We start from the raw sequence: 27,570 nt of genomic DNA, 5'->3' as shown, positions 1-27,570 counted from the left end.
GGCTATGTCCCAGACCACAGGGTTGGTTCGTCCTTGTTGGGACATCACAAATAACAGAATGTTGGAAATAACACCTCGTACAGTAGGAGAGGCACTGGCCTGTTCCTAGACTAAGATGTGGACACAGAGAGACACTAAAATACACCAACATTCTACATTTCTCCCTCTTGATCATATTAAACGTAGTTTAAAGATCACCATTTAAATGAGAATTCAGTATATCTACTGGTAAACAATTAACAATTATCTAAATCAACAAAATGAAGCATAAAAGGCAATAGTAAACATAAAAAAGTATACTCATCATCCACAAGTAAACCAGGTGTAGGCTAATTAAAAAATAAAACACTCATTAGGTTACTCATGATTAAACCAAAACAGATTTAAATTGTAAAATAAAGGAAATGGTGTCCAGACAGCGCCCTCTGCTGGGCAGTGGAGCTCCACCTTCCTCTGACAGCTCTCACTGTCCCCAGCAGTAAAGTGGTTCTGTTGGTCTGAACAACACTAAAGGGCCCAGAGGAAGGCTTAGCCTTAGAAACGGGGGGAAGTTTGGGGCCCCAGACCTTACGACGGGGGGGGGCTCTCTAACACAGCTACCCTGAGGGGGCGCAACAAGATCGGGGCAGTCCCCGGGGGGGTCGGTTGGGGGGCGGTCATCCGGTGAAACACACCGGGAGATAACTTGATGACCACATAGAGCATGATAACAGAAAGGACCAATGGCAGTGCCATCTGGACTATCTGAGACAACAGAGACCCACCCAGCCCGCTGAGCCATCCCACACATGTACATCAGTCTGTACCCCCCCTCCCATCCTGATCAGGCCACAGCAGCTCCTCTACAACCCAGCAGAGCTCACCTGAGGCCTCTCTGTGCCCTCACACATGAGTCAAGGGCTCTGCCCGTTGAGTCTGAACAGGAGAGCAGTGAGGGAGACCAATCGGTAAGTGGGCGTGGCGTTCTGAAGGCCGGGGGTCTCCAGGTGAACCAAGTGGGCTCAATGAGGAGATGATGTGTGTGTGCGGGCGCATGTGTGTGTAACGTATGCACACCCTCACCCCCCCCACCCCCTCATGTGTGTGTGCGTGTGTGTGTGTGTGTGTGTGTGTGTGTGTGTGTTTGCATGCGTGATAATGTGTCATAATAATGACACATAATAATAATAATGTGTCATTATGGTGACGGGGCTGAGGGTCCGGGACCCGGACCCTCAGCCCCGTCACCCCCCCTCCCCCTCCCCTCAGACTCGGAGAGGGAGAGGGGGAGGGAGAGGGGGAGGGAGAGACTATAACTTACACAGAGACACTGAGGCCCTGCTGACCCCGAGGACCCTGTGTGTGTGTGTGTGTGTGTGTGTGTGTGTGTGTGTGTGTGTGTGTGTGTGTGTGTGTGTGTGTGTGTGTGTGTGTGTGTGTGTGTCGCGGAGAGGCAGCTTTTTTTTTCTACAACCGACACAAAGATGCTGAGGAACGCCTCCACCACTAACCCCCCCTCCACCACTAACCCCCCCTCCACCACTAACCCCCCCTCCACCACTAACCCCCCCTCCACCACTAACCCCCCCCCCCCCCCTCCCCCACTAACCCCCCCTCCACCACTAACCCCCCCTCCACCACTAACCCCCCCCTCCACCACTAACCCCCCCTCCACCACTAACCCCCCCTCCACCACTAACCCCCCCCCCCTCCCCCACTAACCCCCCCTCCACCACTAACCCCCCCTCCCCCACTAACCCCCCCCCCCCTCCCCCACTAACCCCCCCCTCCACCACTAACCCCCCCCCCCCTCCACCACTAACCCCCCCCCCCCTCCACCACTAACCCCCCTCCACCACTAACCCCCCTCCCCCCTCCACCACTAACCCCCCCTCCCCCACTAACCCCCCCTCCCCCACTAACCCCCCCTCCACCACTAACCCCCCCCCCCCTCCACCACTAACCCCCCCCCCCCCTCCACCACTAACCCCCCCTCCACCACTAACCCCCCCCCCCTCCCCCACTAACCCCCCCTCCACCACTAACCCCCCCTCCACCACTAACCCCCCCTCCACCACTAACCCCCCCCCCTCCACCACTAACCCCCCCTCCACCACTAACCCCCCCTCCACCACTAACCCCCCCTCCACCACTAACCCCCCCTCCACCTCCACCGCTCCACCACTGTGTGTGTGTGTGTGTGTGTGTGTGTGTGTGTGTGTGTGTGTGTGTGTGTGTGTGTGTAACCCCCATTTTTCTACAACTGAGGGATCACTGAGGCCCCGTTGCCCGTTTTGTTTTTCTACAACTGACACAGAGTCACTGAGGACCCCCCTGAGGACCCCCCCCACCACCCCACCCAGACCCCCGGGAGGAGGTCCTCCTGGGTGAAGGAGGAGCAGAAGGTGTGGAGGTGTGTCAGTGTGTCTGAGGACCCTCCTCCACCTGGGGACACTCTGTAGAAGGACAGAGAGCCAGCAGGCCGGTCCAGATACACTCCTACTCTGGTGGAGCCAGCGGGGCGGAGAGGGAGGGCTGTCTCTGTACCGTTGTACCGGGCAGAGTAACCACCATCATAACAATAAAGAACCCAGGACTTGTTGTTCTCTCCAAGCCAGCTGTCACCACCCCCTCCTCTCCTTGTGATTCCTCTGTATGTCACTCCTATCCTAACCCCTCCTTCCCACTCTACCTCCCAGTAACAGCGGCCAGTCAGAGCCTCTCTACCCAACACCTGGGGCCTGGAGTCAAATCTGTCTGGGTGATCCGGATACGACTGGTCCCCTCCAGCCCACGTCACCTTCCTGTTGTCCTCAGACAGAGAGAGTCGTCTGTGGGCCGTGTTGGGGTCCAGTGTGAGGTCACAGGCATCTGAGGGAGAACCAGACATGATGAGCTGCTGAACCGCTCTTCATCCTCATCATCATCATCATCATCACTGGTACTGTTCTGTGGGGGGGGGGGGGGGGGGTCATGTGATGTTATAGGTCCACTATTGTTACATCGTAGTAACAATAGTGGACCCGGACCGTCACCCCCCCCCCCCCCCCTCCCCCTCCTCAGCACCACCTCCTCCCCTCCGACTCAACGCCCCCCTCAGCCCCCTCCCGCACACCCCCCCCACCAACAGCCCCCCCTCAGCCCCCTCCCCCCATCAGGTCCCCCTCTCAGTCCCCCCTCTCACCCCTCCCCCTCCCCCAGATGTCTCCCACTTCCCCAACCCCAACCTCAGGGAGGAGGTCCCCCCCCCCCTCAGCCATGTGGGGAGGGGGGGGGGGGGTGATGTTATAGTTACACTAATGTTACATTAAGTTTCATTATTTCATTATAGTCCGGGACCAGGACCCTCAGCACCCCCCCCCCCCCCCCCCCCTCAACGCCGTCGGGAGGGGGGGGTCATGTGATGTTATAGTTACACTATTGTTACATTAAGTTGCATTTTAGGAACCGGACCGGGACCCTCAGCCCTGTCACCCCCCCGCCCCCTCCCCCTCCTCAGCACCCCCCCTCCCCTCCCACTCGACACCCCCCTCCCCCATCAGGCCCCCCTCTCACCCCCCCCCCATCAGGCCCCCCTCTCACCCCCCCCCCCCCATCAGGCCCCCCTCTCACCCCCCCCCCCATCAGGCCCCCCTCTCACCCCCCCTCCCCCCATCAGGCCCCCCTCTCACACCCCCCCCCCCATCAGGCCCCCCTCTCACCCCCCCCCCCCATCAGGCCCCCCTCCCCCCATCAGGCCCCCCTCTCACCCCCCCCCCCCCATCAGGCCCCCCTCTCACCCCCCCTCCCCCCATCAGGCCCCCCTCTCACACCCCCTCCCCCCATCAGGCCCCCCTCTCACCCCCCCCCCCATCAGGCCCCCCTCTCACCCCCCCCCCCCATCAGGCCCCCCTCTCACCCCCCCCCCCCCCCCCCATCAGGCCCCCCTCTCACCCCCCCCCCCCCTCCCCTGAGCCCAGATGTTAGCTTCATGATTCGTGATGGTGGACAGTATTAATATACGTAAGATACATGATGTCAGCCATCATCTTCATTCCCAGTAGGATGTGACCTCACTTCCTGCTGTGTGGATGGACTTTCCATCTCAATAGTGAGTGTGTGATGTGATGAATCAAACAGACACTTACATCTCTGTGGAACTGGTTTCAGCCTCCACACTCCACCGTGCTCCACACTGGGGGGGAAACAAAGTGAGAGCAGCATGTTGAAACATTCACCTTCATCATCTGCCGTCTCATAACGTTCTACACTACATGAGTTACAGCTGCCTCTTCAAACCACTTCATCTAGCAGTGGTGAGCTGTCCTCTCCATACCTGAGAGTGTCCAGTCTCCAGCGTGGATCCTCCAGTCCAGCAGAGAGCAGCGCAGCTCCAGAGTCTCCTGGGTGATTGTAGCTCAGGTTCAGCTCTCTCAGGTGGGAGGGGTTGGAGCTCAGAGCTGAGGCCAGAGAAGCACAGCCTTCCTGTGTGACCAGGCAGCCAGACAAGCTACACACACACACACACACACACACACACACACACACACACACACACACACACACACACACACACACACACACACACACACACACACACACACACACACACACACACACACACACACACACACACACACACACACACACACACACGTAAAATCCTGTGTTTTTCCAGTCTGCCAACCAGTTTGTGAACGTCCTACTCCAAACACACGTGGCGTTGCCTTGGTGACGGTCCTTTTATGAAGCACTTCCTGGTCCAGTGAAGGGACACCGGTGGCGAGGTGTGTGTGGATGTGTGGAGCTCCTTCTGGCCAGCGGTTCAAGATGGCCAAGAGAAAGCTTCTCACACATAATACGTTAGGTTTTCTAAACCACTCCACATTTGGATTGGGACCATTTGCCACAGCGCCACCCGTGGAAGAAGGCCTTCCCGGAAACAAGCGGGTATTCAACGGCCACATAATACATCAGCATTGTAGCGCCCCAAGCCCTAGTCTCTATTCCGCTGTGGAGCGAGGTCCACTCAACCACAGGACTTTGACTTCTTTATATTTCACTTGATTAAAGTATCACCTTTACCTAGAACTCGGTTAGATTGTACTAACATCTAGATTATAAGTCCTTTTTCCATCAGATTTTCAAGCGAATTAACTCTTAAAGCGAATTAATTTGTAGCGACATAAGAAGCGCCTAAACGGTTTTCCATCGACAGAATGATTATAGCGAATTAAAATTGTGTCACAATGCCCCGTGTTGAAGCGCATTTTTCTGACCCGCTAGATGATTTTCCATCAACAATGCGCATGCGCGACATTCTATATCGCTTCAGCCGTTTTCCATTACTTTTATGTCGCTAGAACTTTCCCAAAACCACCTCTGCAGAGCGAATTAACTTAGTGCGACAAAATCGGCGTTAGAGCGATATAACCCTTTTTCCATCACATATGTCGCACTAACTTTTGATGCGCATCATTTTAAAGCGCATTATCTTTTTGATGGAAAAAGGACTATAGATCCATCAGGGAAACCACTAACATGATCAAAAGTATTATTATCAGGGGTGCAAACTGGTGATGGCTCCAAAAAGGTGACGACATTTTAATGTCAGAAAACAAATGAAAGATCAGTGCACGGGCCCAGGCCTTCCTGTGATTCATGCTCCGTTCAAACGGTTTAAGTGACTCATTAAAGCAGTCAGTGATGTTCAGACCTACTGTATGAAGCAGTGCTCACAACAACAACTTAATCTATTAGAATTTAAAATGTATTCATGTGAAACTTTAAATACATTTAAGATAAGTAACATACAATACTTTGCAGTAATATTTGCAAGCCCCCTTTGCCAAATATGTTAATTTTCTAATGGCAGCACTCTGGCCATCATCATCTGTACAAGAGACAGATTACCAAATAAACGACTGGCCGATAGACTACTTACACGGTGAGAATAGTTGTCCTATTTCCATGTGTGGATGGACTAAGGAATCAGCAATAGTTCACTCAGAATGCATAATAATGTAGTGGTCTCACCCTATAGTCTGTGGGCCAGGACTGATGCAAAGACAATCCTGGCCAAGCAGCAGAAGTTAAGTGACAATGTCCCAACATTACTGGCCCATTTATGGGTGCACTAAAGACGCAATAGTATTCTTAATGTCACTGTTTATAACACAGGGCGCTTTAAGACATTTAGAGTATCACCACTTCTCCCAGAACCACTACACCACTGCTTACAGCTGTTGAAATACAGCTGGACTTAACTATCAATTAACAAGTATTAATCCTTGGCTTTCCTTATTTATTAGTTCATAATGAATAGAGCTTTGATGAGTTTGTCTCTTCACTGGGTACACAATATAATAATGTTATTCTGTATCCTATTCATATTTGTGAGTAAAGAATTAGCTATTTAAATAATGAGTACTGGACATAGTAAGCTTTGAAACACGTTTTGTTTGACGATTGCAAGTTTCAAATCATTCTTTCCAGAGATCCTCCAAAATGTTTCTGTTGAGGCTTTCAGGGGGTCTGAGGTGTCCAGCTAGGGGTAAGACCCTCCAAAGACCCCCTGTACTTCACCCCGCTCTAAACTATCACCGTCACGTATACGGGGGACAGTGGGGGGGCAATAGTATTATATTTTGAGTTCATTTTATATTTATAATTGAAAGGTTGCAGGCATATGGATGTATTAGAATACCCACCTAAACAACAAGGTGTTACATCTCCAATGATACAAAGTCATGGATGTGGTCATCATAGGTACTGAGTTATAAGCTGGGTTCATAACTGTCCTCTGATGTAGAACTTGTGGTGTAACTGTTTGAGTACCATTGAGTAAAACTGACCTGAGAGTTTCCAGTGTACAGTGTGGACTCCCCAGTCCAGCAGAGAGCAGCTTCACTCCTGAATCCTTCAGATCGTTGGTACCCAGGTCCAGCTCTCTCAGACTAGAGGAGTTGGAGCTGAGAACTGAGGCCAGAGCTTCACAGCATCTCTCTGACAGATGACAGCCATTAAGCCTGCATACAAACAATAAAGACAACATGTTAGGAACTGTGCTTAATTTTTTTATTTGAAATTTGTCATAAGGCATGTTAGTTTAACTAAATGTCAATACAGTAGATCTTTAAATTATGACATACTTAGAGGTCATATAACTAAAGATTTAAGATAATCTTTAGTTAAAAGAAGAATCCGTTATTTAAATTTACTAAACAACTCTGAAGTGCACCTTACTAGTCACGTTTCCATCTAAAAGGTGAAGCGAATATTTAGAATGTTTGCAAAAAAGAAATTTGAATTAGGTGCATTTCCATCAAATGGTTGGAGCGGAAAACTACACATTCCAGGACTTCTCGTGTCCTTTTGATAATATGCTCTCTCTTAGGTATATAGTGGAATTTAGTTGTTGTTTTCCATCTAAAAAATGTGCAATGTTTTTTTCTTCGATGAGAGCAAGGAAAACTTTTATCTCTCCATCGGTCCACACGTATCTATTATTCACGTTGGCCATCTGTTCCATGGAAGTATTTATAGGATACAGTGTACATATTGATCATTTGAAATTCCTCCCCGCCTTTATACCACAGATACTCTAGGGTCTGTAGCATATAACCGCGTTTTCTGATTACAGTTTAATGCATTTTTCACAATTTACCAGCTCTCCTTTTGAAGGCTTAATGGACACTCTGCAGCCAATCAGAATCGAGTATTCCCCCAGACCATGGTATAATTAAAGGATGTAGAAACGCTTAAAAATAGATATTGACCCTCCAAGTTGATTTTGGCGGGGTTGCTATGCCCGGTCGTTATGCGGAAATCTGAAAGACGTTGTCAGTCCCGTGTCTTCAATGTTCGCTATGCACAGCTGTTTCGAAAAGTGTTTCCATCTCCCATTTTGCGCATTTACTCTCTTTCGCATGAGTCAAAAACCACCTCAAGTGAGCAGAAAAACTTTTTTGCGAATTAAGAGGATTTTTATGCGAATTTTGGTGTTTCCATCACCGTTTACTGATTCGATACTTCAACATTTTCATAAAAGCAGGGGGATGGAAACGCAGCTGTGTCTGACTACATGGTTCTGAGTAGAATAGGAATGTAATAAAACATACATCTTATACCATCATTAACAAACTGAATCCACATACACCTTTTACTCTCATGGCAACACAAATAGAGTGAGATGGAGGTCTTGTGTTTGATAAGATGAGTGGTAATGGCGCTGCGATGCACGCAGACTGCCAAGGATTAGTTCAGTGCTGAGTTAAAGCGCGGCTGTATTGCTGCGCCGGTGTGATCGCTCTATTAGGAAACACGACCCACTTAAGTTCCCATGAAGACACTCTGCTTTAATCAGAAATCCAAAACACTGGTTTGTACTTTGTGCAAAGCTTCAATGAAATGTCACAGCAGCACTAGCGCTATTCAAGAGCATGTGAAGAAATGCACCATTCAGGATGACCCAGAGAAGAAGATAAATCCTTATTGGAGGATATTATCCAGTAAGCAGCAGGTTATTATTAGTAGGTATTTGATTGAGGAGGAGGAGGAGGAGGAGGAGGAGGAGGAGGATGAAGAGTTGGTTGGTGAGGAAAGAGATGTCGAGGCACTGGCGGTAAAAACAGCAAAAGACCTCCTATTCAATCAAAACATTAACAACTTATTAAAGGTGAGTGAATCTTTTCACATGAATGGACACAGATGGATGGTACGTGACGAAGGACATTCATACGTCTAATATAGGGATGCCACCACATTTGTTAGGGTGCCACCAAATTACAAAGTAATTGGCAAGCAGAAAATGTGTCTTGAGCCCTGAGAGAACATATTCTACGTATTTATTTAGACTCGTTAACATTCTGGAGGTATATCTGTTCAATGTCCTCTGATGTAGAACTTGTGGTGTAACTGTTTGACCATTGAGTAAAACTGACCTGAGAGTTTCCAGTGTACAGTGTGGACTCCCCAGTCCAGCAGAGAGCAGCTCCACTCCTGAATCTTGCAGATCATTGGTACTCAGATCCAGCTCTCTCAGACTAGAGGAGTTGGAGCTGAGAACTGAGGCCAGAGCTTCACAGCATCTCTCTGACAGATGACAGCCATTAAGCCTGCATGCAAACAATAAAGACAACATGTTAGGAACTGTGCTTAATTTTTTTATTTGAAATTTGTCACAAGACATGTTAGTTTAACTAAATGTCAATACAGTAGATCTTTAAATTATGACATAATTAGAGGTCAGATAACTAAAGATTTAAGATAATCTTTAGTTAAAATAAGAACCCGTTATTTAACTTTACTAAACAACTCTGAAGTGCACCTTACTAGTCACGTTTCCATCTAAAAGGTGAAGCGAATATTTAGAATGTTTGCAAAAAATAAATTTGAATTAGGTGCATTTCCATCAAGTGGTTGGAGCGGAAAACTACACACATTCCAGGACTTCTCGTGTCCTTTTGATAATATGCTCTCTCTTAGGTACATGGTGGAATTTAGTTGTTGTTTTCCATCTAAAAAATGTGTAATGTTTTTTTCTTCGATGAGAGCAAGGAAAACTTCTATCTCTCCATCGGTCCACACGTATCTATTATTCACGTTGGCCATCTGTTCCATGGAAGTATTTATAGGATACAGTGTACATATTGATCGTTTTAAATTCCTCCCCGCCTTTATACCACAGATACTCAAGGGTCTGTAGCATATAACCACGTTTTCTGATTACAGTTTAATGCATTTTTCACAATTTACCAGGTCTCCTTTTGAAGGCTTAATGGACACTCTGCAGCCAATCAGAATCGAGTATTCCCCCAGACCATGGTATAATTAAAGGATGTAGAAACGCTTAAAAATAGATATTGACCCTCCAAGTTGATTTTGGCGGGGTTGCTATGCCCGGTCGTTATGCGGAAATCTGAAAGACGTTGTCAGTCCCGTGTCTTCAATGTTCGCTATGCACAGCTGTTTCGAAAAGTGTTTCCATCTCCCATTTTGCGCATTTACTCTCTTTCGCATGAGTCAAAAACCACCTCAAGTGAGCAGAAAAACTTTTTTGCGAATTAAGAGGATTTTTATGCGAATTTTGGTGTTTCCATCACCGTTTACTGATTCGATACTTCAACATTTTCATAAAAGCAGGGGGATGGAAACGCAGCTGTGTCTGACTACATGGTTCTGAGTAGAATAGGAATGTAATAAAACATACATCTTATACCATCATTAACAAACTGAATCCAACGTACACCTTTTACTCTCATGGCAACACAAATAGAGTGAGATGGAGGTCTTGTGTTTGATAAGATGAGTGGTAATGGCGCTGCGATGCACGCAGACTGCCAAGGATTAGTTCAGTGCTGAGTTAAAGCGCGGCTGTATTGCTGCGCCGGTGTGATCGCTCTATTAGGAAACACGACCCACTTAAGTTCCCATGAAGACACTCTGCTTAGATCAGAAAACTAAAACACTGGTTTGTACTTTGTGCAAAGCTTCAATGAAATGTCACAGCAGCACTAGCGCTATTCAAGAGCATGTGAAGAAATGCACTATTCTGGACGACCCAGAGAAGAAGATAAATCCTTATTGGAGGATATTATCCAGTAAGCAGCAGGTTATTATTAGTAGGTATTTGATTGAGGAGGAGGAGGAGGAGGAGGAGGAGGAGGAGGAGGATGAAGAGTTGGTCGGTGAGGAAAGAGATGTGGATGCGCTGGCGTTAAAAACAGAAAAAGACCTCCTATTCAATCAAAACATTAACAACTTATTAAAGGGGAGTGAATCTTTTCACATGAATGGACACAGATGGATGGTACGTGACCAAGGACATTCATACGTCTAATATAGGGATGCCACCACATTTGTTAGGGTGCCACCAAATTACAAAGTAATTGGCAAGCAGAAAATGTGTCTGGAGCCCTGAGAGAACATATTCTACGTATTTATTTAGACTCGTTAACATTCTGGAGGTATATCTGTTCAATGTCCTCTGATGTAGAACTTGTGGTGTAACTGTTTGACCATTGAGTAAAACTGACCTGAGAGTTTCCAGTGTACAGTGTGGACTCCCCAGTCCAGCAGAGAGCAGCTTCACTCCTGAATCCTTCAGATCATTGGTACTCAGGTCCAGCTCTCTCAGACTAGAGGAGTTGGAGCTGAGAACTGAGGCCAGAGCTTCACAGCATCTCTCTGACAGATGACAGCCATTAAGCCTGCATGCAAACAATAAAGACAACATGTTAGGAACTGTGCTTAATTTTTTTATTTGAAATTTGTCACAAGACATGTTAGTTTAACTAAATGTCAATACAGTAGATCTTTAAATTATGACATAATTAGAGGTCAGATAACTAAAGATTTAAGATAATCTTTAGTTAAAAGAAGAATCCGTTATTTAACTTTACTAAACAACTCTGAAGTGCACCTTACTAGTCACGTTTCCATCTAAAAGGTGAAGCGAATATTTAGAATGTTTGCAAAAAATAAATTTTAATTAGGTGCATTTCCATCAAGTGGTTGGAGCGGAAAACTACACACATTCCAGGACTTCTCGTGTCCTTTTGATAATATGCTTTCTCTTAGGTATATGGTGGAATTTAGTTGTTGTTTTCCATCTAAAAAATGTGTAATGTTTTTTTCTTCGATGAGAGCAAGGAAAACTTCTATCTCTCCATCGGTCCACACGTATCTATTATTCACGTTGGCCATCTGTTCCATGGAAGTATTTATAGGATACAGTGTACATATTGATCATTTGAAATTCCTCCCCGCCTTTATACCACAGATACTCTAGGGTCTGTAGCATATAACCACGTTTTCTGATTACAGTTTAATGCATTTTTCACAATTTACCAGCTCTCCTTTTGAAGGCTTAATGGACACCCTGCAGCCAATCAGAATCGAGTATTCCCCCAGACCATGGTATAATTAAAGGATGTAGAAACGCTTAAAAATAGATATTGACCCTCCAAGTTGATTTTGGCGGGGTTGCTATGCCCGGTCGTTATGCGGAAATCCGAAAGACGTTGTCAGTCCCGTGTCTTCAATGTACGCTATGCACAGCTGTTTCGAAAAGTGTTTCCATCTCCCATTTTGCGCATTTACTCTCTTTCGCATGAGTCAAAAACCACCTCAAGTGAGCAGAAAAACTTTTTTGCGAATTAAGAGGATTCTTATGCAAATGTTGGTGTTTCCATCACCGTTAACTGATTCGATACTTCAAAATGTGCATAAAAGCAGGGGGATGGAAACGCAGCTGTGTCTGACTACATGGTTCTGAGTAGAATAGGAATCGAATAAAACATACATCTTATACCATCATTAACAAACTGAATCCAAGGTACACCTTTTACTCTCATGACAACACAAATAGAGTGAGATGGAGGTCTTGTGTTTGATAAGATGAGTGGTAATGGCACTGCGATGCAAACAGACTGCTAAGGATTAATTCAGAGCTGAGTTAAAGCGTGGCTGTATTGCGGCGCCGGTGTGATCGCTCTATTAGGAAACACGACCCACTTAAGTTCCCATGAAGACACTCTGCTTTGATCAGAAGACTAAAAGACTGGTTTGTACTTTGTGCAAAGTTTCAATGAAATGTCACAGCAGCACTAGCGCTATTCAAGAGCATGTGAAGAAATGCACTATTCTGGATGACCCAGAGAAGAAGATAAATCATTATTGGAGTATATTATCCAATCAGCAGCTGGTTATTATTAGTAGGTATTTGATTGAGGAGGAGGAGGAGGAGGAGGAGGAGGAGGAGGATGAAGAGTTGGTCGGTGAGGAAAGAGATGTGGATGCGCTGGCGGTAAAAACAGCAAAAGACCCCCTATTCAATCAAAACATTAACAACTTATTAAAGGTGAGTGAATCTGTTCACATGAATGGACACGGATGGATGGTACGTGACGAAGGACATTCTCACGTCTAATATAGGGATGCCACCACATTTGTTAGGGTGCCACCAAATTACAAAGTAATTGGCAAGCAGAAAATGTGTCTTGAGCCCTGAGAGAACATATTCTACGTATTTATTTAGACTCGTTAACATTCTGGAGGTAAATCTGTTCAATGTCCTCTGATGTAGAACTTGTGGTGTAACTGTTTGACCATTGAGTAAAACTGACCTGAGCGTTTCCAGTGTACAGTGTGGACTCCCCAGTCCAGCAGAGAGCAGCTTCACTCCTGAATCCTGCAGATCACTGGTACTCAGATCCAGCTCTCTCAGACTAGAGGAGTTGGAGCTGAGAACTGAGGCCAGAGCTTCACAGCATCTCTCTGACAGATGACAGCCATTAAGCCTGCATGCAAACAATAAAGACAACATGTTAGGAACTGTGCTTAATTTTTTTATTTGAAATTTGTCACAAGACATGTTAGTTTAACTAAATGTCAATACAGTAGATCTTTAAATTATGACATAATTAGAGGTCAGATAACTAAAGATTTAAGATAATCTTTAGTTAAAAGAAGAATCCGTTATTTAACTTTACTAAACAACTCTGAAGTGCACCTTACTAGTCACGTTTCCATCTAAAAGGTGAAGCGAATATTTAGAATGTTTGCAAAAAATAAATTTTAATTAGGTGCATTTCCATCAAGTGGTTGGAGCGGAAAACTACACACATTCCAGGACTTCTCGTGTCCTTTTGATAATATGCTTTCTCTTAGGTATATGGTGGAATTTAGTTGTTGTTTTCCATCTAAAAAATGTGTAATGTTTTTTTCTTCGATGAGAGCAAGGAAAACTTCTATCTCTCCATCGGTCCACACGTATCTATTATTCACGTTGGCCATCTGTTCCATGGAAGTATTTATAGGATACAGTGTACATATTGATCATTTGAAATTCCTCCCCGCCTTTATACCACAGATACTCTAGGGTCTGTAGCATATAACCACGTTTTCTGATTACAGTTTAATGCATTTTTCACAATTTACCAGCTCTCCTTTTGAAGGCTTAATGGACACCCTGCAGCCAATCAGAATCGAGTATTCCCCCAGACCATGGTATAATTAAAGGATGTAGAAACGCTTAAAAATAGATATTGACCCTCCAAGTTGATTTTGGCGGGGTTGCTATGCCCGGTCGTTATGCGGAAATCCGAAAGACGTTGTCAGTCCCGTGTCTTCAATGTACGCTATGCACAGCTGTTTCGAAAAGTGTTTCCATCTCCCATTTTGCGCATTTACTCTCTTTCGCATGAGTCAAAAACCACCTCAAGTGAGCAGAAAAACTTTTTTGCGAATTAAGAGGATTCTTATGCAAATGTTGGTGTTTCCATCACCGTTAACTGATTCGATACTTCAAAATGTGCATAAAAGCAGGGGGATGGAAACGCAGCTGTGTCTGACTACATGGTTCTGAGTAGAATAGGAATCGAATAAAACATACATCTTATACCATCATTAACAAACTGAATCCAAGGTACACCTTTTACTCTCATGACAACACAAATAGAGTGAGATGGAGGTCTTGTGTTTGATAAGATGAGTGGTAATGGCGCTGCGATGCAAACAGACTGCTAAGGATTAATTCAGAGCTGAGTTAAAGCGTGGCTGTATTGCGGCGCCGGTGTGATCGCTCTATTAGGAAACACGACCCACTTAAGTTCCCATGAAGACACTCTGCTTTGATCAGAAGACTAAAACACTGGTTTGTACTTTGTGCAAAGTTTCAATGAAATGTCACAGCAGCACTAGCGCTATTCAAGAGCATGTGGAGAAATGCACTATTCTGGACGACCCAGAGAAGAAGATAAATCCTTATTGGAGTATATTATCCAATCAGCAGCTGGTTATTATTAGTAGGTATTTGATTGAGGAGGAGGAGTAGGAGGAGGGGGAGGGGGAGGGGGGAGGAGGAGGAGGAGAAGTTGGTTGGTGAGGAAAGAGATGTCGAGGCGCTGGCGTTAAAAACAGAAAAAGACCCCCTATTCAATCAAAACATTAACAACTGATGAAAGGTGAGTGAATCTGTTCACATGAATGGACACAGATGGATAGTATGTGACCAAGGACATTCTCACGTCTAATAAAGGGCTGCGATGACATTTGTTAGGGTGCCACCAAATTAAAAAGTAATAGGCACAAGTAGAAAATGTGTCTTGAGCCCTGAGCAGACATATTCTACTTATTTATTTAGACCCGTTAACTTTCTGGAGGTAAATTTGTTCAATGTCCTCTGATGTAGAACTTGTGGTGTAACTGTTTGAGATATTGAGTAAAACTGACCTTAGAGTTTCCAGTGTAGAGTGTGGACTCCCCAGTCCAGCAGAGAGCAGCTTCACTCCTGAATCCTGCAGATCATTGGTACTCAGATCCAGCTCTCTCAGACTAGAGGAGTTGGAGCTGAGAACTGAGGCCAGAGCTTCACAGCATCTCTCTGACAGATGACAGCCAGTCAGCCTTCACACAAACAATAAACACAACATGTTAGGAACTGTGATTCATTTTTTTATTTGAAATTTGTCATAAGACATGTTAGTTTAACTAAATGTCAATACAGTAGATCTTTAAATTATGACATACTTAGAGGTCAGATAACTAAAGATTTAAGATAATCTTTAGTTAAAAGAAGAATCCGTTATTTAAATTGACTAAACAACTCTTAAGTGCACCTTACTAGTCACGTTTCCATCTAAAAGGTGAAGCGAATCATTGGAATGTTCGCAAAAAAGAAATTTGAATTAGGTGCGTTTCCATCAAGTGGTTGGAGCGGAAAACTACACACATTCCAGGACTTTAGCTGTTTTGTTCTTCGATGAGAGCAAGGAAAACTTTTATCTCTCCATCGGTCCACACGTATCTATTATTGACGTTGGCCATCTGTTCCATGGAAGTATTTAAAAGATACAGTGTACATATTGATCATTTGAAATTCATCCCGCCTTTATACCACAGATACTCTAGGGTCTATACTAGCATATAACCACGTTTTCTGATTAAAGTTTAATGCATTTTTCACAATTTACCAGCTCTCCTTTTGAAGGCTTAATGGACACCCTGCAGCCAATCAGAATCGAGTATTCCCCCAGACCATGGTATAATTAAAGGAGACAGAAACGCTTAAAAATAGATATTGACGCTACAAGTTGATTTTGGCAGGGTTGCTATGGCCGGTCGTTATGCGGAAATCGGAAAGACGTTGTCAGTCCCGTGTCTTCAATGTTCGCTATGCACAGCTGTTTCGAAAAGTGTTTCCATCTCCCATTTTGCGCAATTACTCTCTTTCGCATGAGTCAAAAAACAACTCAAGCGAGCAGATTTATTTTTTTGCGAATTAAGAGGATTTTTATGCAAATTTTGGTGTTTCCATCACCGTTAACTGATTCGATACTTCAAAATGTGCATAACAGCAGGGGGATGGAAACGCAGCTAGTGGCTGACTACATGGTTCTGAGTAGAATAGGAATCTAATAAAACATACACCTTATACCATCATTAACAAACTGAATCCACATACACCTTTTACTCTCATGGCAACACAAATAGAGTGAGATGGAGGTCTTGAGTTTGATAAGATGAGTGGTAATGGCGCTGCGATGCACGCAGACTGCCAAGGTTTAGTTCAGTGCTGAGTTAAAGCGCGGCTGTATTGCTGCGCCGGTGTGATCGCTCTATTAGGAAACACAACCCACTTAAGTTCCCATGAAGACACTCTGCTTCGATCAGAAAACTAAAACACTGGTTTGTACTTTGTGCAAAGTTTCAATAGAATGTCACAGCAGCACTAGCGCTATTCAAGAGCATGTGAAGAAATGCACTATTCTGGATGACCCAGAGAAGAAGATAAATCCTTATTGGAGTATATTATCCAATCAGCAGCTGGTTATTATTAGTAGGTATTTCATTGAAGAGGAGGAGGAGGAGGAGGAGATGGTTGGTGAGGAAAGAGATGTCGAGGCGCTGGCGTTAAAAACAGAAAAAGACCCCCTATTCAATCAAAACATTAACAACTTATTAAAGGCGAGTGAATCTTTTCACATGAATGGACACAGATGGATAGTACGTGACCAAGGACATTCTCACGTCTAATATAGGGCTGCGATCACATTTGTTAGGGTGCCACCAAATTAAAAAGTAATTGGCAAGTAGAAAATGTGTCTTGAGCCTTGAGAGGACATATTCTACTTATTTATTTGGACTCGTTAACTTACTGGAGTTAAATCTGTTCAATGTCCTCTGATGTAGAACTTGTGGTGCAACTGTTTGAGATATTGAGTAAAACTGACCTTAGAGTTTCCAGTGCACAGTGTGGACTCCCCAGTCCAGCAGTGAGCAGCTTCACTCCTGAATCCTGCAGATCATTGGTACTCAGGTCCAGCTCTCTCAGACTAGAGGAGTTGGAGCTGAGAACTGAGGCCAGAGCTTCACAGCATCTCTCTGACAGATGACAACCATTCAGCCTTCCCAATAAACACAATATGTTAGGAACTGTGATTAAAATGACCTACATCTTTTACTTTAAACTTAATGAAATACGTGGGGATCAACCAATAACGTTATGGTGGCCAATAACGTAATAACTGCCAGTAAGGTCATTGAAATGTAATAAAGCCAATAATGAAATAACTTACAAACAATGTAATAAAGTTGTTGAGCCAAAAACGTAATAACTTTTGGCAAATAATGTGATAACTTATTACGTTATGTAATAACTGAGCCAATAACGTAATAAATGAAGCATCACTTTATTTTATTTTATATTTCTGGAGAGAAACTGTCACACTTAGCCTTATTATTGCATCTTGCATCACATGTTTAAATATCTGACCTTACAGTGACCCCTCCACCCTCATACCCCCTCCATCCAGAGGATGCCTTAAAGGACCAAAGAGTGAATTTGGATTAATATGTAACCCTTAGGGTTCTGTTATAGTACTCGGTGTACCCAACTCCGTGACCACGCAGACGCTTCAACGGAGTCGTGAGCTTTTTGAAGTTCTACTATAGCGGAACCTTAGAGTTACATATTAATCCAGATTCACTCTTTGCTCCTTTAAGGCATCCTCTGGAGGGGGTATGAGGGTGGAGGGGTCACTGTAAGGTCAGATATTTAAACATGGTACGAGATGAAACTACAATAAAGTGTTACCTCATATGCTACATCATTGGCTCAGTTATTACATTTTCATTTTTTTTTTATACAAGGCCAATAACGTAATAAGTTATTATATTATTGGCAAAAAGTTATTAAATTATTGGCTCAACAGCGTAGTTACATTATTGGCAAGTTATTATGTTATTGGCTTTATTACATATAAATTATTACGTTATTGGCAATTATTACGTTATTGGCCGTTATTGGCCGTTATATTGGCTGAATAAGATATGTTTTATTAATTGAACTACATTAGATCCTTAAACGTTAATTTAATAATGTGTGTAACTTTTAACATAATTAAGTTATTGTCTTCATCTTTATTAGAGAAGTGGGTTAGGGGGTTTATTGTAATACATGTTATCAGTGAACCTTAAGACATGTTTTGTTAGTTATAACTTACATATTCTACTATCAGATATATTGTGTTTTATGAGTGAACCTACAGAGATCTTTTGGAGGCTTTGATCACTGGCAGCAGCCTCAGAAGACCCTTCTCTGAAGCTGAGTATTTCTTCAGGTCAAACACTTCCATCTCTTCTTCTGATGACAGTAAGATGAAGACCAGGGCTGACCACTGAGCAGGTGAAAGAGATTCTCTGGAGAGACTTCCTGATGTCAGGGACTGTTGGATCTCCTCCACTAGAGAATGGTCGTTCAGCTCATTCAGACAGTGGAACAGATTGATGCTTCTCTCTGGAGAGAGATCTCCACCTATCTTCTTCTTGATGTAAGACACTGTTTTCCTCTTGGTGACACTGTTTTCTTCTTGTGAGCCCCTTCCTGTCTGTCCCAGCAGATATTGTTTAAACTGAGTGATCAGTGATCTATTCCCTGTCTGTCCCAGCAGACCTCGCAGGACATTCTGATTGTTTTCCAGAGAGAGGCCCAGGAGGAAGCGGAGGAACAAGTCCAGGTGTCCGTTCTTACTCTGTAAGGCCTTGTCCACAGCACTCTGGTAGAAAAGGTTGATTTTATCTTCACCGGAGGTTGGCTGTTCTTCTGTGAGCAGATTGACCCCGGTGTTGATAAAGGACCTGAAGACATAAAGGGCAGCCAGAAACTCCTGGAGGCTCAGATGGACAAAGCAGAACACCTTGTCCTGGTACAGCCCACACTCCTCTTTAAAGATCTGGGTGAACACTCCTGAGAACACTGAGGCTTCTTTAATATCGATGTCACACTCTGCCAGGTCTGACTCGTAGAAGATCAGGTTGCCTTTCGTCAGCTGGTTAAAAGCCAGTTTTCCCAGAGAAACAATGATCTCCCTGCTCTCTGAACTCCAGTTTTGATCTGTTTCAGCTCTCCCATGGTACTTTCTGTCCCCCTGTATGGACTGAACCCTCAAGAAGTAGCTGTACATCTGAGTCACGGTCTTGGGCATCTCTTCTCCTTTCTGGGATGTTTTGAAGCAGTCCTCCAGAACTGTAGCAGTGATCCAACAGAAGACTGGGATGTGACACATGATGTGGAGGCTTCGTGATTTCTTGATGTGGGAGATGATTGTGCTGGCCTGCGACTCCTCTCTGAATCTCTTCCTGAAGTAGTCCTCCTTCTGTGGGTCGGTGAACCCTCTCACCTCTGTCACCATGTCAACACAATGAGCAGGGATCTGATTGGCTGCCGCAGGGCGTGTGGTTATCCAGATGCGAGCGGAGGGAAGCAGGTCGCCCCTGATGAGGTTCGTCAGCAGCACGTCCACCGAGGTGGACTTTGTGACATCAGTCCAGATCGGGTTGTTCTGGAAGTCCAGAGGAAGTCGACACTCATCCAGTCCATCCAAGATGAAGACAACTTGGAACCGGTGGAATCTGCAGATTCCTGCTTCTTTGGTCTCAATAAAGAAGTGATGAAGCAGTTCCACCAAGCTAAACTCTTTCCCTTTCAGTAAATTCAGCTCTCTGAAAGTGAGGAGAAATGTGAAGTGTATGTCCTGGTTGGTTTTGCCTTCAGCCCAGTCCAGAATGAACTTGTGTGTTAAGACGGTTTTACCAATGCCGGCCACTCCAGTTGTCATTATTGTCCTGATTGGTTTATCTTTTCCAGGCAAGGGTTTAAAGATGTCCTCACATCTGATTGGTGTTTCCTCCTTGACTGGTTTCCTGGAAGCGGTTTCAATCAGTCTGACCTCATGTTCCTTGTTGACCTCTCCACTGCCTCTCTCTGTGATGAAGATCTCTGTGTAGAAGTCATTCAGAGGTGTTGAATGTCCTGCTTTAGCGATTCCCTCAAACACACACCTGAACTTCTTCTTCAAATGAGACTTGATTTTCTGTTGATTTTCAGCAGCAGATCCTAAATGAGAAAACAACAGAAGACATCAGTTAGTGGATGGTGGCATCAGTGGGAACATCTCAATATGTCCTGTTGAATAATTAACTTCATGATATTTAGTGGCTTCATAACTTGTGGTGGGAGAAGCTGGTCGGTACAAAGACTGCATGTTACAGATTCAAAAGGTTTAGGACTTTTAGTTTTTTCCACAGCAATATGATTGGTCCAATGATAATAATAATGATAGTGAATTGGTATAAAATGACATGCTGATATAACAAGATTGTGTTGCATCTCTTCCACTGTTGAGTTATTCTGCTGTTGATCTGCAGTTTAGGTTTAATATTATTATTATTAATAATAATAATAACATTGAATAAAAAAATATTTCAAAGCGCCTTTCATGACACCCAAAGGTCGCCTTACATTACATAAAACAATCTTGAGTCAAAAACAGCAAGAGCTGCATCGCCAACAGCATGTTGAAAATAAGACATAAGACCCAGGTAGGAGGGGGTAAGATCAGTGAGGAGACCCAGGTAGGAGGGGGTAAGAACAGTGAGGAGACCCAGGTAGGAGGGGGTAAGAACAGTGAGGAGACCCAGGTAGGAGGGGGTAAGAACAGTGAGGAGACCCAGGTAGGAGGGGGTAAGAACAGTGAGGAGACCCAGGTAGGAGGGGGTAAGAACAGTGAGGAGACCCAGGTAGGAGGGGGTAAGAACAGTGAGGAGACCCAGGTAGGAGGGGGTAAGAACAGTGAGGGGACCCAGGTAGGAGGGGGTAAGAACAGTGAGGAGACCCAGGTAGGAGGGGGTAAGAACAGTGAGGAGACCCAGGTAGGAGGGGTAAGAACAGTGAGGAGACCCAGGTAGGAGGGGGTAAGAACAGCAGTGAGGAGACCCAGGTAGGAGGGGGTAAGAACAGCAGTGAGGAGACCCAGGTAGGAGGGGGTAAGAACAGCAGTGAGGAGACCCAGGTAGGAGGGGGTAAGAACAGTGAGGAGACCCAGGTAGGAGGGGGTAAGAACAGCAGTGAGGAGACCCATGTAGAGAGCCCTAGCACCCACGGTGCTGAGAGCCCTAGCCCCCACGGTGCTGAGGCGGGAGGTGGGGACGGTGAAGACCAGCTGAGGATGACGAAGGGAGCGGCAGGGCCTGTCCTCCTGGAGGAGGTTGGGGAGATAAGTGGGGGCCACGTTGTGGAGGGCTTTGTCGGTGAGCCGAAGGGTTTATGGTCAAGTATGGGGTGGTGTGGTCAGGTGACTTGGTGCTGGTAATGATGATGTTTAACATTCTTTAACCTGAGACCCCCACTATTACCCTACATATCTGGAGAGAACCATTTAACCCCAAAGAGGAAAGATTGTCTCCACATTGAAGTTGGAAATTTATTTAAGTCTCACACAGTCTGAACAGAACAAATAATAATCTCCTATTGCTCTCCAAAATATGAATTTCTTCTCTGTTTTCAAGTTAAGAGTCTCTTACCGCCCCACAGTGTGTCGGCCAGTTCCTCCTGGTTCATCTCCATCAGGCAGAGCTTTGTGATGTGCACCACTCCCTCTATGGCGCGCCTCCTCTGCTCCTCCTTCTTACCATCCTCCTCCTCCTCCTCCTCCTCCTCTTCCCTCTGACTCTCTGAGCATTGTGGGTAATCTGAGAAGAGATCCCTCCAGAGCTTCTTCAGCTCCTTGTCTAGAAAAGCGTGTGCGTTCTCCTCAGCCCTCTGGAACAGAACAAACATCAAGGAGAACTTTACTCTGAACTATCTGAGGACAGCAGAAGCATCTTTCCTGCATTCACGTCCCGCTAGACAAGAGATGCTTTCTAATGATCATGGAGAGCTGAAGTCCAACGTCTTGGTGGACATTTACACACCTTGATCAGCTCTGTTTGATGCTGCTGTAGAGACTGAGCACTGGTGACCTTTGACCTCTCTTGGTGTCTATGGGGAACACACACACACACACACACACACACACACACACACACACACACACACACACACACACACACACACACACACACACACACACACACACACACACACACACACACACACACACACACACACAGCTTTTACTCAGACTAATGATGTATCACTGCTGAGCTCTGAGATGGACAACATTCACAGACAGAGAGATCCTCTTCTTACCTCTTAGCTTTGCTCCGGCGGCCATGTTCCCCAGACAGAGTGGTCTTAGAGGTAGGACCCCCCTCTTCCCTCTCCTCATCCATAGTAGACTGGAGACCTGGACACAAACACAACTCATCCATCACTTAATTGAACTTTAGCTGTTGAGAGAGATGATCATTGTGACTGCATCACACTAAAGCCAAAAAAGCAAAAAAAAAAAGAAGAATTTAATAGATTTGATTTCCTGTATTCTGGTGCATTTTGGGGATGGCCACTACCTATTTACCTACTATTCATTCAGATTCATAGCCTACATCCAGACTTGCAGGGCCTGGACAAGCTTACACTGCATATAGAGACCTACTTCATGGCCATTCCACCAGCCATTGCTATATGACCCATTGTTGTTATGCTGATATTGAGCCAAATCATGATCACTGTCCTATAGTGTCCATTTTTTGTGAGTCTCAATGTCTACTTCAAATGCAGTTTGAATTATGGGACAGTTGCTTCATTTTGTTTATATGCTACAGGTCGAAAGACTAAATTAAAATGCAACTTACTTGCTCCTTTTAAGTATAACATTGCTTGGGGAGTTCAATTCCGCTACTGTAATGGGTGGAAAGTGCTTACAACTCTCTGCTAGTTAGCATCTATCTCTACATGTAGTTGTGTTGAGCGAATGCTACTGAGAAAATTCTCTGAATTGGCCAATTTATGTGGTGTTAAGAAAAAATAAATGTGATATCATTGGCCTGGGGCGCACACTGGTGCGACCCGAGGGCAAATTTTCTTGCGCCAATGAAAAGCTGTCTCTGCTTGATAGACAGCTAAAAGTTAGCGAGCTTACATTGACTTCAACGTGGCCGGCGCACCTGACTTGGAGGAGGGCTTTATTTCGAATGACCAATAACTAGCCTAGCCCAAATCATTGACGTTCAGACGCATTTAAATGGTTGATGGCAGTGGCAAGTACGGTCTATCACACAATTAAACGAAAACAAACGCTATGTATTTCTGTTGATTTATTTCGTATTTATAATAGTTGATTCATAGTAGGCAGATATATTCAAGTGGATATTTCACGGAGGGGCGGCGCCCTAGCGCCCCCTATTGACCAACCGCCACTGATAGTAATAACGACAGTGAATCAGTGTAAAGTGATTTGCTATGCCGATACAACGAGACAGGGTTGCATCACTTCCAATGAGTTATTCTGTTGTTGGTCTGCATTATAATGATGAATATTATTTAACCTGATAGACCCACAATGACCCTAAATATCTGGATCAAACCAATTAACCTGATGGACCCACAATAACCCTACATATCTGGATCAAACCATTTAACCTGATACCCCCACCATAACCCTACATATATGGACGAAACCATTTACCCGATAGCCCTTAACCCTACACCAATTAACCCCAAAGAGGAAAGATACTGCTCCTTAAAAATATAATTTCTTCTCTTTTTTTCAAGACAAGATCTCTTTTGCCCTTCAAATTAATAGTCTCCTCTGTCTTCAAAGTAAGAGTCCCTTACCGCCCCCCAGTGTGTCGGCCAGTTCCTCCTGGTTCATCTCCAGCTCTGTTTGATGCTGCTGTACGGACTGAGCACTGGTGACCTTTGACCTCTCCTGGTGTCTGCGGAGAACACACACACACACACACACACACACACACACACACACACACACACACACACACACACACACACACACACACACACACACACACACACACACACACACACACACACACACACACACACACACACACACACACACAAAAACATTTCCTGACTTGGTAACATCAGTTCCAGTAAAGTCTGATAACAAGAGCCTGCTCACTCCTGCTGGACTGGAGAAAAACAAGAACCAGGTAAGAAGTTTGATAGAAGCTGTACCTATATAATTTCTAGGGGTGTCAAGTTCTGGTCGGTTGGTTGACTGGTTGATCGATATGCACTTGTTGGACCAAATATTCTTTGGTCGGTCAATGGCTGGTGTTCCTTTAATAAGAACAAAGTGCTTCTTATTCCATTATTTTAGGGCCTGCAGGGACAAATGCAGACTGATGTGTTTTATATTTGAGTGACGGCTATATTGTGTTAGAAATAACATTAATAATGAATACAAATAAGGTTGAAGGCTTCTTAGTTTCTGTTTTAGTAATCATATGGTTTATCAGACTATAAGAATCATAAGACACGAGGTCAAACCCCCGGGTTCCTCAACGTTGAACTGGCCCATAAGGAAGACCGCTAGTCCTAACTTACTGAACCTTTACTCCGCTACTAACTCATTGATTCCAACAAAGTCATCGATCTGGCAGCATTTGGTTAAAAAGGACGACAAAAAAGCAGGCAAAGTGTAGAGTAAATAAAAGTTTGTGGGCAGATAAGCTAAAATGGTGGCATGAGTACTTTTTTCTTAATATTTCTGTGATTCTTCATCTCCCTTCGTGTTTAACGCTCGCTAGGCTTTGAGTGGGAACACATCAGAATTGGCATCTTGTCACGATCCCAGCAGCATCCAGTGGGCCCCGTTATATTACACACAGATAACAGCTCCAATCAATTATTTTGTTGCATCGTCTTTAAACGACGCTCCGTGGCTCGTCCGCTGTCTGCTTCATATTGAAGCTCTGCCCTAACCGAGTGGACTCGGACCGAGAGGGGGTCTGAAACCCACTGCCCTTCTCCAAACAGCCCTTACGTGATATTGAGGCTAGCAGGTAGAGTAGAACGCACTGTGGTAGATTCTGTTGATCTAGAGATAACGGACGCATTGTTTTATAATCATCATTTCACCATCGACCAATCGATTGGTCAGAGAGTAGGTTGAATTTAAGACTACACCACAAATCATCATCTCTAATCAATACTTACCTTTTCCCAATAGACTGATTTCCATCTTTAAAGTTAACTGGTTCTTGCATAGAGCGGTCACTCTTCATTGAGACACAGCTGGGTCCAGGGGAGCCTGCTCTCTCCTGCTGGACTCTTCTAGAGAAACAAGAACCAGGATTTATGAACGTTTGATAGAAGCTGTATCTTTATGATCTCTGATAAATCCTCACCTCTCCTCAATAGACTGATTTCCATCTTTAAACCCAACAGGATTATCCATAGAGTGGCCACTCTTCATGGAGACACAGCTGGGTCCAGGGGAGTCTGCTCTCTGCTGCCTCTCTGGGCTTCAACACACACACACACACACACACACACACACACACACACACACACACACACACACACACACACACACACACACACACACACACACACACACACACACACACACACACACACACACACAGCTTTTAATCGCACTGCAGTTTTCACATTGACAAGATAATTCTTCTTAAAAGGCTGTTTTTAGGTGAGAGCATTTCACTTGTTTACAGCTTTTAAGTCCTTAATTAAAATATATATATATGTACTTCCTTAAATAATGTTAAATATTATACCTTGTTACTGATGTGTTTTTACTCTGGGTACCCTAATGCTTTGAACTAGAATGACAGAATTATAAATCTGTTTGATCAACTCTGACGTACCAAACTTTGTCAAAGTCATAGTCTAATTTAAGCATGTCATCTTTACCTTCTTAAGAACAGACAATGACCAAATGGAGGTCACTGTTTTACTGTCAGTCTTGATCACAGACAGCAGTCATGCAGACCAAACACAGTAGAGAACAGAAGCCTGTTCATATCAGGGGAGCCTTACTGCTCAGGTCAGATGTATTGCTCTTCCTGAGTTTCTGGTCTGTCTGTTCACGTTGTGTTTTAAACGTGGCCGATACGACGACTGTGGATCTAGAGTGACGTCAGAGTCACATTACGATACGACTGATCAACCTGAGGTCTGCTGCTGCTCTGGGCTTCAACACACACACAGCTTTTACTCAGACTAATGATGGAGTCATGATGTATCACTGCTGAGCTCCGAGATGGACAACAGTCACAGACAGAGAGATCCTCTTCTTACCTCTTAGCTTTGCTCCGGCGGCCTAGTTCCCCAGACAGAGCGGTCTTAGGGGTAGAGTCCCCCTCCTCTCTCTCCTCATCCATAGTAGAATGGAGAAAATACGTTCCGTCCCATACGGCAAAAAGTTATGAAAGTATAAATATAAGGGAAGAAACTGAGGTTAAAGTGTTCATAAAACAAGTTAATCAGGTGAAAGGTTTTCAAAGCGGAGAAAGAAAGGCTCCCCGCTGCGACGAAACATTCAGATGAGGAAGTAAATGAGCTGAACCGCCACTCTCAGCGCATGTCACGTGTTTTCTGGGAAACCAAAAGTGTCTGTGTGCGTGTGTGTGCGTGCGTGTGCGCGTGTGCGTGTGCGTGTGTGTGTGTGTGTGTGTGTAGTGTATGTGCGTGTAGTGAACGTGTGTGAGAGAGATCTTGTAGATAAAAACAGAAACCTCAGGCAAAATGCAGGCCCGTACTGTCTACATAGTATTTGTCAACAAGGTACTTTTAAATAAACCATCGACCAAAGGAAGTATTTATTACAGTCTAGTTTCCCGTGTTTTCACGGTTCTAATAATCCAACCCCACTGTGGGACGATGCCTCACCGGATCCTGAACGGACGTGTACGGACAACCAGAGGTTGTGTGATTAATACAACCTCACATGAAGCATATGATCCCTCACAGAAACAGGCTAAAAGCTGGAGCAACGTTGGGTTGAACCTGAATGCTTTCTCACGCTCATCGTGACGAGTCGGGACATGAATCAGTTTGAACTGACTTATCTTCAACTGGATCAACCTCCGCAGCGGCCATGAGTAATCAGCACGGCGTCGCCATTTGTGTGTAAGGGAATGACACAATTAGACAGAGGGAGGAGGAGGAGGAAGAGGAAGAGGAAGAGGAAGAGGAGGAGGAGGAGGAGGAGGAGGAAGAGGAAGAGGAGGAGGAGGGGGAGGAGCAGGGGGGGGGGGAGGAGGAGGGGGAGGGGGAGGAGGAGGAGGAGGAGGAGGAGGAGGAGGAGGAGGAGGAGGAGGAGGAGGAGGAGGAGGAGGAGGAGGAGGAGGGGGAGGGGGAGGGGGAGGAGCAGCAGCAGCAGGGGGAGGGGCTGAGCTGGC

At 45.0% G+C, this 27,570-nt stretch overlaps 1 protein-coding gene and 1 long non-coding RNA gene across 24 annotated transcripts; one reads left to right on the top strand and one right to left on the bottom strand.

The window, feature by feature from the left end:
- Positions 1 to 1,274: 1,274 nt before the first annotated feature.
- Positions 1,275 to 26,794, bottom strand: LOC132455563 (NACHT, LRR and PYD domains-containing protein 12-like). Of its 23 annotated transcripts, none has more exons than XM_060049413.1 (18): positions 26,468 to 26,793; positions 25,555 to 25,671; positions 25,364 to 25,480; positions 24,017 to 24,117; positions 22,490 to 22,586; positions 22,213 to 22,279; positions 21,823 to 22,060; positions 18,508 to 20,356; positions 17,193 to 17,366; positions 15,193 to 15,366; positions 13,086 to 13,259; positions 10,995 to 11,168; positions 8,901 to 9,074; positions 6,813 to 6,986; positions 4,295 to 4,468; positions 4,107 to 4,153; positions 2,322 to 2,850; positions 1,275 to 1,320 (listed from the first exon to the last, which is right to left on the bottom strand). In XM_060049413.1, the coding sequence occupies exons 1-18, from the start codon at positions 26,548 to 26,550 to the stop codon at positions 1,290 to 1,292; spliced, it is 4,494 nt and encodes a 1,497-aa protein (XP_059905396.1). In that variant the 5' UTR covers positions 26,551 to 26,793; the 3' UTR covers positions 1,275 to 1,289. The 23 variants fall into 23 exon arrangements, with proteins under 23 accessions (XP_059905396.1, XP_059905399.1, XP_059905398.1 ...); XM_060049416.1 differs by lacking the exon at positions 1,275 to 1,320 and having other exon boundaries at positions 2,252 to 2,850; positions 18,508 to 18,807; positions 18,874 to 20,356; positions 26,468 to 26,794; XM_060049415.1 differs by lacking the exon at positions 1,275 to 1,320 and having other exon boundaries at positions 2,252 to 2,850; positions 25,364 to 25,477; positions 25,555 to 25,653; positions 26,468 to 26,794.
- Positions 4,464 to 6,450, top strand: LOC132455575 (uncharacterized). The gene is made up of 2 exons (XR_009525294.1): positions 4,464 to 5,082; positions 5,478 to 6,450. It is a non-coding gene; the product is annotated as an uncharacterized LOC132455575 (long non-coding RNA).
- Positions 26,795 to 27,570: the final 776 nt, after the last annotated feature.

This window comes from Gadus macrocephalus, chromosome 4 (assembly GCF_031168955.1).
Source record: "Gadus macrocephalus chromosome 4, ASM3116895v1".
Classification (NCBI taxonomy): Eukaryota; Metazoa; Chordata; class Actinopteri; order Gadiformes; family Gadidae; genus Gadus; species Gadus macrocephalus.
The sequence above is the reverse complement of the archived record's forward strand: the minus strand, read 5'-3'. Positions and strand labels throughout refer to the sequence as shown.

Excerpts from the sequence above, each read along its gene's own strand:
- LOC132455563 (XM_060049411.1), bottom strand. The coding sequence starts at position 26,550 with ATGGATGAGGAGAGAGAGGAGGGGGACTCTACCCCTAAGACCGCTCTG. Across the intron at positions 22,587-24,016 it reads GGCCGACACACTGGGGGGCG|GTCTCCAGTCTACTATGGAT; the intron begins GTAAGGGACTCT and ends GTTTGTGTCCAG. Across the intron at positions 6,987-8,900 it reads TGTACACTGGAAACTCTCAG|GCTTAATGGCTGTCATCTGT; the intron begins GTCAGTTTTACT and ends GTTTGTATGCAG.